The sequence below is a fragment of the Rhamphochromis longiceps genome, linkage group LG19 (assembly GCF_057381845.1).
Source record: "Rhamphochromis longiceps isolate RC_006_pf linkage group LG19, R_longiceps_female_GT1.1, whole genome shotgun sequence".
In the NCBI taxonomy this organism is placed as follows: Eukaryota; Metazoa; Chordata; class Actinopteri; order Cichliformes; family Cichlidae; genus Rhamphochromis; species Rhamphochromis longiceps.
Window position 1 is genome coordinate 15,202,128 of NC_140575.1, and position 12,835 is coordinate 15,214,962.

Genomic DNA, 12,835 nt, shown 5'->3' on the forward strand with positions numbered 1-12,835 from the left:
ACAAATTAGTCATAAGTACATGAGGTTCAGGAGGATTAACAGAAATTATATACAATTAAAAACTAAACTTAAAGTGTTAATATTTATAATATTTCACAATAAATTTGAAATGATTAGCATGAGGGGGTAAAATCGCCATAGTTTCATCACGTTTCGTCAGTACTTCCAAACAGTACTTCCAAACAGGGAAAGAAAAACTGAAAACTTCAAAGCAGCTTTAAAACACTAACAGCAGTTAAGAAGCTAATCAAGGGTGATTTTAACCCCCTAACCCTACCCTTAAAACTATTCTCAAAATTCTAATATAAAGTCCACACATGTGAAGGCACCTTATTTTCTGGAAATAGTACTGCACTTTGAATATAAACATTATGTAGATAATAGGTATTGATTTGCAAATAACTGTATGATATAATGATATACTACTATTCTATAGTGTTATCTTATCGTATGTGTTATCTTTAAAGATATAGATATATACTTTCCAGGTCAACTTGACAGAAAAGCAAGGTGAAATGTAAATGTTAACTCAAAGGTCAAATGTGAGATGATATTTAAAGGCCGTAGAATTGTGAGCATAGTCTCGAAGATAAAAAAGACATTTTATGAAAGCTTCACTAGAATCCCCACAAATTATTCCCTGTATACCTATATGCAAGAAACTTAGTTTTAAATAGTTGTATATATATATATATATATATATATATGTTTAATATCAATTTGACATTGAAATCAATCTATTGACTTTGAAGGAGAGGTCAGAGGTCAAATGTGACCTAATATTTTAAACCTTTATACGGTGCACTTGTAAAAATCACAGTTTATAGTTATAAGACATTTTTTTGGGATCAATTTTCTTCCAATAAATCATAGATTTGACCTTAAAGACCCTGGTGGATGTAAGCCAGATTTCAGTGGTTTGTTAACATGACTCTACTTTACACTCCTACCAAGTTTTATCAGAATTCATTCAAAACCTCTCCCGCTGTTGTATTTACATACAGAATGACATGCCTGCACCCATGCACGTACGCAAATGCTATCAGAAAAATACATCCCCCCCTTAGTGGAGGTACTTATTATGGCGTCACAAGTGCAAGATGGTTTGATATCAAATGGCACCACATTCTTTAAACAATAAAAAACTCTGTGTTTGACGGAAAAAAGACCAAAACACTAGACTTTAATTTGAATCTTGGCCGTGTTTATCCTTCCTTCACGTGTCACATCTGTCTGTAGTCCATCACACACAGTGACAAACAGAAAAAGCTGAAAACACTTCCCAGTCGTCTGAGTTCAGGTTGAACAGCATATCTTCAGGCACGTATTCTGTTTGTTGGCACAGGAGCAAAAATTCCCATTAAGTAAGCTGCTTATTATTCCACTGCAGCCCCAGATTTAATAAACACAATTACAAATCGCAAAGAAATCTTTAATGAGCTTGATAAATGATATGGAGCAATCTTCTTATGTGTCGTATCAGATTTTTAACTAATTATGGAACTGTGGCTTGTCATATGTGTGCAAATAGAAACACGAACCATGCTCACAAGTCTTAAAAAAATCATCCACTTAATATGAGATAAAAGGTGGTGCAAGTTCTCTCAGATTTCTTTGTGGATTCATGTCTTTGCACTGCCCTGTTAAAGGCTTTCAGAACACATTCTACAAGATCACGAGTTAAGCATCAAACCAGCTTTCTGACTCACTGTCCTTGTGACTGCGATCATTTCTGCTGAAAATACAGTCTAGCTACCCCCTCTTGTGGCGCAAGGTTGGAATGGCAACAAGTGAAAATTGCTGTGTAAAAATAAAGACTGAAGACCTGAGACTGATGGCCTCAGGAACACATAGTAAAGGGTCAGGAAAACAAATGTCAATGAAAATGTTGATAGAGTTTGGGTGCTGCTAATTGAAGAGCCAGACAATATAATGATATTAATGATATTATTAATAATAATAATAATAATTTGATATCTTTCATTTACTTTGAAATGTGCCCAGTCTCTAATTATAAGTGTTCGGACCGTGCATTGCACCTGAGTGATGGTTACAAGGAAACAACACATGACTTTAATTAAATGCTGATTATTGCCACTAATGACCTAATGTTCTCTGTCAGTCATTTGTCTCTCCCCAATGATTTCATTTGGACAAACATGGTGCCAAGGCCCTGACATGGTATACCATTTAGACTATCACTCTGCATTGCACTATTGATGTCAGTAACTGCATGTACCTGCAAAAAATAATCAAAATAAGTTCCAAATACGTGATTACAATGATTCCTCTATGGTAGTGGAGCATTTGTGATTCCTCTGGTTCGGCTGCCACACACCAGCAACTGCAGTGAGCCTGTGATGGCTATGTATTACAACAGAAACTGTGATTTCCTCACTATTTTCTTCTCCGAAATGAGCTCCCGTGCCAGTGGGAAATAAGCAGCATGCATTACACTGAACGTTTGACCTAATCTGTGTCATTTCAACTTGATGGCCATTTTGCTATTCTCCCTGTCTGATAGGTTACGATGACGCATCCTATCACATTCTTTTACTGCTTCCTTGTCATGAGTGAAGGGCTTGCATTAAGCAACACACCCCGCAGGAGCGTTCCCTTCCAAGGTAAGACATCTTATTTACATGATAGTTTGAAAGAGAGCCTAACAGCAGTACACAGTGACTAATGAAGAGCAAATTATTTTATATACTATGCAGTGTGATATATATATATATATATATATATATATATATATATATATATATATATATATATATATATATATATATATATATATAACACTAAAGGAGCTCTGCTGGAGAGATGGAAAATATTAACAGAAGATGTTGGTGTTTTAAAGTTGGTGTCAGAGATCACTGCCTAACATTTCAGTCCAGGTCTAGATTTGGTGATCGGATAAATAGGTATGAAAAATGTGTTATTCCCATTCCTGATTTCCTTTTATTGTATGTTTGTCACACAGATTTAAATACATTTAAAAATTAATTTAAAAATGTAAATATTAGACAAATATAACACAACATAGCATATATTAGACAAATATATTCTACTCCAGATGTTATTGGAGACACACCTTTTAAAAGTTCAACTTTTGTCTGGTCAGTCCACAGAGTATTTTTCCAAGTCTTGGGGATCATCAAGATGTTTTCTTGCAAAACTGAGATGAGCCTTTACCCGTATGTTCCTTTTGCTTAGCAGTGGTTTTTGTCTTGACTGACTTTAACTGAGGCAAGTGGGACCTGCAGTTCCTTGGATGTTGTTATAAACACCTTCATTAAAAAACTTGCTTGTGTTATCTTTGTCTAATATTTACATTTGTTTGATGATCTAAAACATTTAAGTGTGACAAACATACAAAATAACAGGAAATCAGGAAGGGGGCGAACACTTTTTCTGCAGCACTTTATAATCTGAAGCGCTGTCTCTATAGACTGGCTGTCATCTTGCTAGACACCAGTTCTATCACGATTGTAATATTTCATCACATGATGAAAGGTTATCACAGAATAATCCTCTATTGTTATGCAGTGACCTTTTATTTTTGGTAACAGTGCACCCACATCATGCCAGAGCATATCAGAGCCACTGGATCCCCTCACTTTAGGTGTCAAGGGTTCTTGTTTCTCCTTCAAATCCATTGCATACACCATCATGCTTTAACAGTCATGCTAATTGGTTTCTGGAGCAATGTCACTATTATTATTATTATTATTATTATTATTATTATTATTATTATTATTATTATTATTATTATTATTATTATTATTATTATTATTATTATAACCATTATTATGCAGCTAAAATTCAGCTTTTTGACCTAACCTAGGCAAATATTTGTAGGGTCACCTTCGACAAAGCATTGATATACATATATATTACAATATATATGATTAAGAATATTCTAAATCAAAGCACACAGTTATAATAAAACAGGCATTTATGCATTTTTGTTGAAAACTTGATAGACTACGCAACATAACACATCAAAGCGGACATTATTAAAATGCATGGGTTTGAATGATAACCTCAAGCTCCTTGTCCACCTGTCTGCCCTAGACATAAACTTGAAACAGTTCAAAGAGTCTGGCTTTGACAGTTTGAGCTCTTGGATGGTAAGAGAAGACATTGGTCAGCTTGTCCTTGGTGCCAGAGGGAAAGTGCTCACCCTTAGCTTGGATGACATCACCAAACAGACCAGCGAGGTATGACCTTTGTTTGTCTGAGTAGACCGCTGTGCTCTACTTCAGAATGGCGACCCCTTTTTAATGTGAAAGAATTAATCTGCAGGTTTCAAAATACTCAAATAGAGAACCATAAGAAGCTTGTCAAACATAAAAGAGTCTTGGTCATTACCAGTAGTTTTTTCTTCCAGAATAAATGGGCTGTGAGCTCTGCAGATAAAGACCTCTGTCAGATGAAGGGCAAGAGTGCTGAGGTATAGTAAAAAGTTAGCAAATATTATCAGCTCTACGTGGAGGTTTTCACTCCCAAACACAACTTACAGTTTGGGACTTTATTCTTTTATTTTTGTATGGTCTTCCAACAGGAATGTGATAACTTTATCAGGACCCTGCACACAATGGGGGACAGTAAAATGCTTGTGTGTGGGACAAACGCTTTCAACCCTGTGTGTGACTATATGGTAAGTATCTTTGTAAAAGCAAACTTAGAATACACAGGACCAAACGTAAAGACATGGATATGCCACTAAATCAGGAAAATAAAATATCCGAAATGGGAAAAGAGATGATGAATATATTTCCAAAGACAAGCATCGGCTTGTGTTTCAATTTGCAGCTGGAGCAACAGAGCAAAAATATATAAAATTAACAATTTAGTGGAAATAATGCATAATATTCAAACAGACACCGTTTTATATAGTGTGGGATTTATTTTATTACTTTACATCTTCAACAGTAGAATATTAAACTTCAGGGACTGACCTGTCATCTATGGTTGCTAAATAGCTTTATAGATAATCTTAGCCTAACTGTTTGTACCATCATTGTAAACAGTCATATTGTTTGCAGCATTATATTTATTGATTTATTTATTAAGGAAATATAAAATGAAGTGCTAGTTGGTGATCTTTAGATGAAATCGGAGGCTATTAAAAAAGGTTCGGCAGAACAAGGTTATTTAACCTTATTACAGTTCATAATTAGGTATTTTAGTAATAGAGAGTCAGAGATATTGTTTCGATTTTTTTATTTACCCTTTGGCATGAAAATGAATAAGGCATGCTAGTTCACTTGGCATGAAATTAATTACTTTTGTTACTTACAATCACACACAGAGAAAGTGCAGGACACATGAGGAAACCAGCAGGACAAATACTATACACACGGGAGACTAGAACAAATGTGTGCACCTGAACAACAACACAAAAACTCAGCTTGAAAAAATAAAAATGAAAACAAGAAACAAAAGTCAAAAATATGACAAGAAAATGCAATACTACACCAAACTCTGCCATTACTGTAACAGCTTATAGTACTTTGTAAAGTTTAGCATGTAGTGAAAACACTGTCCACACTGATTAATAACGTGAGACCCTTAAACATGATTTAATCTTTTAACAGACTTTAACAAACGGAACTCTCTCCTTGGAAAGAAAAACACAAACAGGTCGGGGGAAAATTCCTTTTGACCCCTACCAACGCTTTGCGACCTTTATGGATGGTGAGTAGCTGTATGTATTCTTCTTCCTTTGATGAATAATAGTCTGGCATAAGATGAGATTCCAGAAAGCTAAAGCTTTTTCCTCTCCACTCAAAAGGTGATACTTTGTACTCTGCTGCTTCGACAAACTTTCTGGGTACAGAATCGGTGTTCCAGAGATTCGGACTAAACCCTGTCAAGACTGAATTAAAACGCTCCTGGTTAAATGGTAATTTCATCTTTCTGGACATGTAACCCAATTATGTACCTCATTATAAGGTGTCAGATACCTGAGACAGACCTTAATAGCTCCACCTTGTAAAACTCTTAACTATTTGATCTCATATTGTAAATGGTTTGACCCAGATCCCACCATGATTTCCATAAGCCTCATTGAAGCAAGCAAAAATAGCAGCAAGGGTGAAGATGGCAACGTGTTTCTGTTCTTCTATGAAAATGCTGTGGAGGAACTTCACGGCAGCATCCCAGTGTCCAGGATTGCTCGTGTGTGTAAGGTAGCTACTGTAAACTCATCTGATAAAGAAAATATCAAGGCCATGTTCGTGTGCAATAAATGTCTTTGTAACGTGGCACAAATGTTACAATTGTTTATGGGTTTGGTTTTAGAGCGACTTGGGGGGCAAAAGGACACTACAGCAAAAGTGGACTTCTTTCCTGAAAGCCAGACTGAACTGTCCATTTGGAGATGTTGGCTCACCATCTTTGGTCCAGGATGTTTTTCTCCTCTCAGACGAGAATGACTGGAGGAACAGCGTCTTCTACGCCACATTCATCTCCAACTCGTAAGCTGTGTTAATTTGTATTATAGCATCATTATTTTGCATGTACAGTACTGATAAAACCAAAGCAACAGTATACTGTAATGACTTCATGAGTTCAATGTTCCAGTGTAGTTTGATTAAATGATTTTTGCGACTGGGTGATGGATGTCCAGATAAATATATAAAAGGTGCCATTTTTAGGTCAAAGTGAATTAATTTAATCAAAATCTTGCACGACAGCTCAGGTCATCTCATCATAGCTTGCAGCAATTGTTCACTGCTAGAAATATGGTGGTGCACCATGTTTCTCTTAGAACTTTCTGTAGTTTGTCACAAAGCCACCTAGTAAATAATCTCAGGATTAAATCACAAGGCAGAGTAAAAGTGAACAAACACAAGAGACAATAAACAACAACAGATACCAAAAGCTGGCTGATAATGATCTCAGAGGTCTAGTATCTCAAAACTAGCTATCAGAAAAGGAAACAAGTCCAGTGGGTGAAGATGTATCTCCATTCACAGCGGATCATAGAAAACCCCTACTTACTGATGAATCAGGGTTAGAGATTTAAGAAAAGGGTGCATGTAAAGAGATGAAGAAGAGAGAGAGTGACACCACAGTGGAACTACTGAAGAGGGATAATTGGCCCAACCACACCTAACAGCTTCAAAGAACATTTCTGTAGCACTAAATTAAGGCGGCCAAGCATTCCTGACATTACAAGAGTCTGTTTGGAACATTTTCCAAGTCTGCAGGGAAAATGTGGTTAATATGGGCTAAAACAGCTGCTGTCATTACATGACAAAATGAGACATACCAAAATAAATTTAATTCAGCTTTTTCAAGTGAAATATTAGAATTATTTTCTGAGATAAAACATTTTGTGTTAAGTTGCAAACAAATACCAAGTACAGGTATAAGCAGTGTATCAGCAGTCATATATATGCTGTAGGGATTTTTTTGTATCTGTTGCAGGGAGCCCTCCTGTGATTGCAGTCACTCTGCTGTCTGTGCATACAAGCTGTCAGACATCAGCCAGGTGTTTAGTGGGAGGTTTCTGACTGAGTTGGATACTGGGAACTGGGACATATACACAGGAGAGGAGCCATCCCCCTACCCTGGTTCAGTGAGTATTAAGCCAAACTTTATATATTAACTGACTTTTTCCTTTTAAATAAAAAACAACATAATCTGACTTGCTTTCTGTCATATACTCAGTGCATTGATGATGAAATGCGTGCCAGCGGCCTGACGAGCTCTTTGAACCTCTCAGACACAACGCTGTTGTTTGTAAAGAACCACCCTCTGATGGAGGGTGTGGTTTCACCAATGACTGGCAAGCCTCTGCTTTTCAAGCCAATGACGCATTTTTCGAACATTGTAGTGGACCAAGTCACGTCACTGGATGGACAACAGCACCTGATTATGTTCGTCGGCACAGGTGCACATTCATCCATGCCAGTAACAAAATCACACAAGACAGATGAATCACACTGACAGATGAAGCTCCATGATGGATTCATTTCTCTTTCCCACAGATACTGGTTGGCTGCAGAAGGCGGTGAAGTTTGAAGGTGAGGACGGGCGTATCATTGAGGAGCTGCAGCTGTTTAAAGAGCCTCAGCCTGTGGATTTCCTGCAGCTTTCCTCCAAGACTGTAAGGTTCACTAATTTTGTCCAAATGCAAAACTAAGCTGGGAAATCTTTAACTTGAGTTTAATGGCTGTCTTACTCAGCTCTGAGCAGTAGTAATTTAAATATGCTTGTAAAGAGATGGCTGTAAACTCGTTTTGTTTGTTTGTTTTTTCCCTGTAGGGCCATCTGTACAGTGGCACCAGTAATGCAGTTGTTCAGATTAATCTTAGAGACTGTAGCCGCTACACATCATGTGATGACTGCCTTCTTGCCAGAGATCCATACTGTGGCTGGGACCAGATCAGAAGCCAGTGTGCATCGGTTTTTGGTGCATCAAACTCATCAATGTAAGCCAAATTACTGACCATGCTAAAGAGCGAGAGTGCTAAGCTTTGGACTAAATGAAGGTTTTTCCCTCCTTCTAGGATTCAGAGTCTCAGTAATGGAGACATCACGATGTGCCCACCCTCTGAGTGTAAGTGCAGCATTCATTCTCTTGCAGTGCAAGCAAGTGCAGGCTGACAAAAACAGATCACTAATTTTTACCATTTACAACAACATGGAGATATAAAGAGCTTTTGTTTTGTTTGATCTGTCCCTCAGCAAAAAAGAAACCTGTCACTGTCTACTTCAACGTCAACATATCTCAGCTCCTCCCATGTTCCCCTGACACCAACCTACCAATCATCTGGTACTTTTCTCACAACGTCCTTCATTTTGGTCCACAATTCACTGTATTGAGTCTGGGTCTCATCATCAGACCTTCCTATTCTGATGCTGGACTGTACAGATGTGAGACAGTAGAAGCAGTGAAGGGCAGAGTCCACAGAAAAACCATTGCTCAGTACCTTGTTAAGGTTCACGACACTGATGCCATTATGACGAACCTGAGGGCTGCTGTTTGCATAATGGCTGCTGTTGTTTCCTTGGTCTCATTTTCCAAAGCTGTGTTTATGGTGATTGGATACCTAAAGTCAAAAAAAGGAAACATTCGACGTGGCAACAAGAACTGCAACAACCATCAAATGAGGCCTTGTAATTATTAGGAACCAAGCACGTTAAAGATGCATGGAGGAAGGCCCGCTTCAAAGTGGGAAGGATGCTAGCACAAAAGGACACCGGCAATAGCATCAGTGTTTGTGAGATCTCAGACCGGTGCTCTTCTTCTACTCCTCTACCTTTGTTACATTTAATGCAAAAAAAGGAAATAAAAAACAGACCATATGAAAACAGTCATGGAATTCCAAACTCAGCATCATTACACCCACTGAAATTGTTACCTCTTCCAAAATACAGTGATTCAATAAAATGATTGGACATTATATTTTATTGTCATATTTGTGAGCCAAACAGTGCCAGTGTCGACCTATGGACTTTGGAGTTTGTGTATTTTATCTATTAGGCACAATGTTATGTAATTTATCTTGACTTTTATCTGTTTTTTTTAATTTCACAGCTTTTGCTACATTTATACTAAACCAAAGTAATTAAATAATAGAAAAACAATTAAATTACAGAAAAACTCTTGTTTTTGCTTTTTTCCAGTAAGAAAAACAAGTCTGCATAATGACCTACGTGAAAATTTTCCTGCAATTTTGCTTATCACAGTTTAAGCCCAAAGAGTCATGTTGACATATTTTTTTTCATTTAATACAGCAGCATTTGTTTATAATGTAGAAAAACTAAGACCTGTGGCTGAAAGTTCACTTCGCTTTCTTATTTGAAGATATGTCAGAATTAAATTTATACTTAAGCTTTACACTGACAGAAAGAGGAGTTTCACTGGTTGAGCATTGATGCAACAGCTGAGATATGATGCTATATAAATAAAATTGAATCTAATTGGTCCAACTTGACATCAAAGTGGGTCTTATGTGGCCCACAATGTCAAATGAGTTTGACATCTCTGCCTTATGATATTTAAGGACTCCGCTGTAGATAAGAGACATTAAAATGTTTTTTTCAATTAAAAACCTTCAAAAATAAAAATAAAGCACATGTTTCTATGATTTTGTATCTTTGAATATTTGACTTTAACCAGCGTGCAGTCCTCTTGTATCACCACAAAGTCCATTCTAATCATACAGTATGCATGTTGGAAGCTGCTACCGTATCACATTTCTTTTTAAATACTCAATTAAGGATGATGAGGAAAGCTTTAAGTACATTTTACATTTCCTCTCACCTGCAATGATTGGCTGAGCTGTTTGATGGCATCATGTATAAAGGAGTAGGCTGCACTGGTTGCTAGCACAGCATAATTCAGGGCACCCTCAGCTTTGTGTGCTCAGCCTGTAGCACAGCATTCAGAAATAATGGCAGCTAGTCCATCCAGCTTCTCACTGTCTGCAGTGATTATTACTGCAGCTATTGGATGACATATAGCTGTCACTGTGATTATGGCTCCAGTCATTGCTGTGCTTTGGCTGTTACAACTTTGGCTTTGACACAGGAGTTAATGGGTGTGTGCATATGCAGTGGTGGTTGGGTTGGGTGAGTGTTAGATTGAAAGAGCTGTGTGTGCGCTCTTATGCTGTGCATTGCTAACACACCTGTCACAGAAGCACTGTAGGTTCGGATAGCAGTACGGGTAGGCATGCATACAACAGCATAGATTACACCATAGAGCTACAAGAAACAACAGCCAGGAAGAACTGCTGTGCTCTCATGCAGCAGCTTTTACAATGAGAAATAAATGCCACATTATCTTACCACATAACTTGTAACACATAAGCTGTTCATGTGGATCAGGATCACAGTAAAAGTCTAGATGAATATTGCCATTCGTGATTCCTAAAGGTCAACTATTCATTTTTTTTAAACTTTCTGACATGTATGTATACGGCTATAATAGTAGCTGTTCATATGAAACATGGCTAAAGTTTCAAATAATGAGCTCAACATTTGTACATGAGCCAAAAAGCTCAGGCTTCACACTGCTTTAAACACTCTTTTTTTATCCTGGATTTTTATCTTGTATAATCATCATGTCAGCTCATTGATCTGCCAAGGGCGCCTAACATTACAAGTGCTAGTAGCCGCAGAATTATTTATTTCCTTGCATGTTGGCACCACATGCCTGTCTGGAACGGGGTTAAGCATCACTCCATCAGCGACTGGATTGGACTACAGCCACTATACGGGTATTCATTTTCTACATCAGTATAGTGCAGTACCACCAGCAATGCTGATCCACATGGCTGCCCTCTATGTTGCTTGTTTACATCTTCCTGTCACAAGCAGAGAGGAATTGAGATGTTGGAGCTGGGAAAAAGCACTATAGGTCCTCTTTAAGGGGCTTTGTAATTACAAGGACTGGCTGCCAAAATATTTGTCCTTGCATCATCAGTATCCTTTAAAATGAGTGTAAAGGTGAGTCCACCCACCCCAGTAGATCAATGTGAAAACAACCTTCTGGGTTTAGATAACAGAAAGCACTTGAGGACATGTGCCAGACTCACTTTGCTTCATTAATCCTTCTGTAAGCTGTTCAAATCCATGCTTCTCACTAGATGGCAGCATGGGATGTATTTGGAGAAGCTGTGTGTTTTTTATCTGCAGCCGCTGAGGAAAAAGGGGGAGGAAAAAAGAAACAACATTAGTTTTTTACGGGGCTGTGGCCCCCCCACACCCTCTAGCAGATTATTACATGAAGGAACCTTTTAAAAAAACAAAAAACAAGCGCGTCCATGCTCACAGGTGTACACACGGGTGATCACACCCACAAACTACACCCTTTTTGGCTCCTACCTCAAAGCACACTGTGTTCTGTTGATCTTATGTGCTGCACAATAATGTTTAACATTTAGTATTTACTGTCATATTCCCATATATCATTGTGATGTTGTTTATTCTATTACTCTTGTTCTCTTCTGCTTGCTTTCTTTTTTCTTTCTCAGCAGGTGATCCAGGTGATTGATATATGCTTTTTTTTTTCTCTGCCCGTTCTGTTGGTTTTTGTCTTTTGCCCTTCTCCCCCGTCCCTCTTCTCAGCTGTTTCTCTTTCCCTCTTTCTTTCTCCCCTTCTTTCCCCCAGTCAAGTCTGTCCCGTATTCAGTAAGTGAAAATAAAATAAACAATAAAAGGTGAATCAAATGGACCATTACGGCAAGGCTGGGATGGTCAGTTTGGTAAAGTAAATCCGTTGGGCATCTTTCTTTGCCTTTAGACAACAATTCTGATGGCAAAAGAGCCAAACGGGACAGGCAAAAAAAAAAAAAAAAAAAAAAAATTAGTTTTTTAAAGTGGCCTTGAACTGAGCTCTGTGGTGATGGTGTAATTAGTTCTCAGGGGAATGAAAACTGCTCTCTAAATGTCGGCTGGTTCTCCCTTTTCTGTCTGTCTTTTTACTCTCTTTCCCATGTGCCTCAGTCATTCTCTCCTCCACGTCTATACCCAGTGCTTTTTCTATTCCTTCGTCATCGCTTTTCCCGTGCCTCTTGTAGACTTTCTCCCCTCAACTCGAAGGCAGAAATGTGACTGGAATAGTTACTTTTTCCTTTGGAAGCATTTTGTGAAAAGTTAACTCACATATGTGAATAAGTAAATAGAAATATGTTGAAATTTGGAGATGAGAGGAAACATAAACCGGAAAACATTGATTGTTGTCTGTAATTAGACTGAAGTGACTAAACCGGATTTATAAAAGGAAAGATAATGAAATGCCATTGCAAGCACATACATGAAAGACACATTTAGGGACTGCATCTGGGAGTGTGCGATTTAGGATTCAATT

General features: G+C 37.8%; 1 protein-coding gene across 1 annotated transcript in view; it reads left to right on the top strand.

The window, feature by feature from the left end:
* Positions 1–9,466, top strand: part of LOC146646437 (semaphorin-4E-like) — a 37,596-nt gene extending 28,130 nt beyond the window's left edge. Inside the window, exons 2-15 of the mRNA XM_085391866.1 lie at positions 2,525–2,624; positions 4,078–4,223; positions 4,394–4,456; positions 4,568–4,663; positions 5,604–5,703; positions 5,801–5,911; positions 6,049–6,197; positions 6,310–6,485; positions 7,441–7,591; positions 7,684–7,906; positions 8,004–8,122; positions 8,281–8,447; positions 8,526–8,575; positions 8,704–9,466. Of these exons, the coding sequence (XP_085247992.1) occupies positions 2,525–2,624; positions 4,078–4,223; positions 4,394–4,456; positions 4,568–4,663; positions 5,604–5,703; positions 5,801–5,911; positions 6,049–6,197; positions 6,310–6,485; positions 7,441–7,591; positions 7,684–7,906; positions 8,004–8,122; positions 8,281–8,447; positions 8,526–8,575; positions 8,704–9,146 (2,094 nt within the window). The 3' untranslated portion in view covers positions 9,147–9,466. The remainder of the gene's footprint in view (positions 1–2,524; positions 2,625–4,077; positions 4,224–4,393; positions 4,457–4,567; positions 4,664–5,603; positions 5,704–5,800; positions 5,912–6,048; positions 6,198–6,309; positions 6,486–7,440; positions 7,592–7,683; positions 7,907–8,003; positions 8,123–8,280; positions 8,448–8,525; positions 8,576–8,703) is intronic.
* The last annotated feature ends 3,369 nt before the right edge of the window (positions 9,467–12,835 follow it).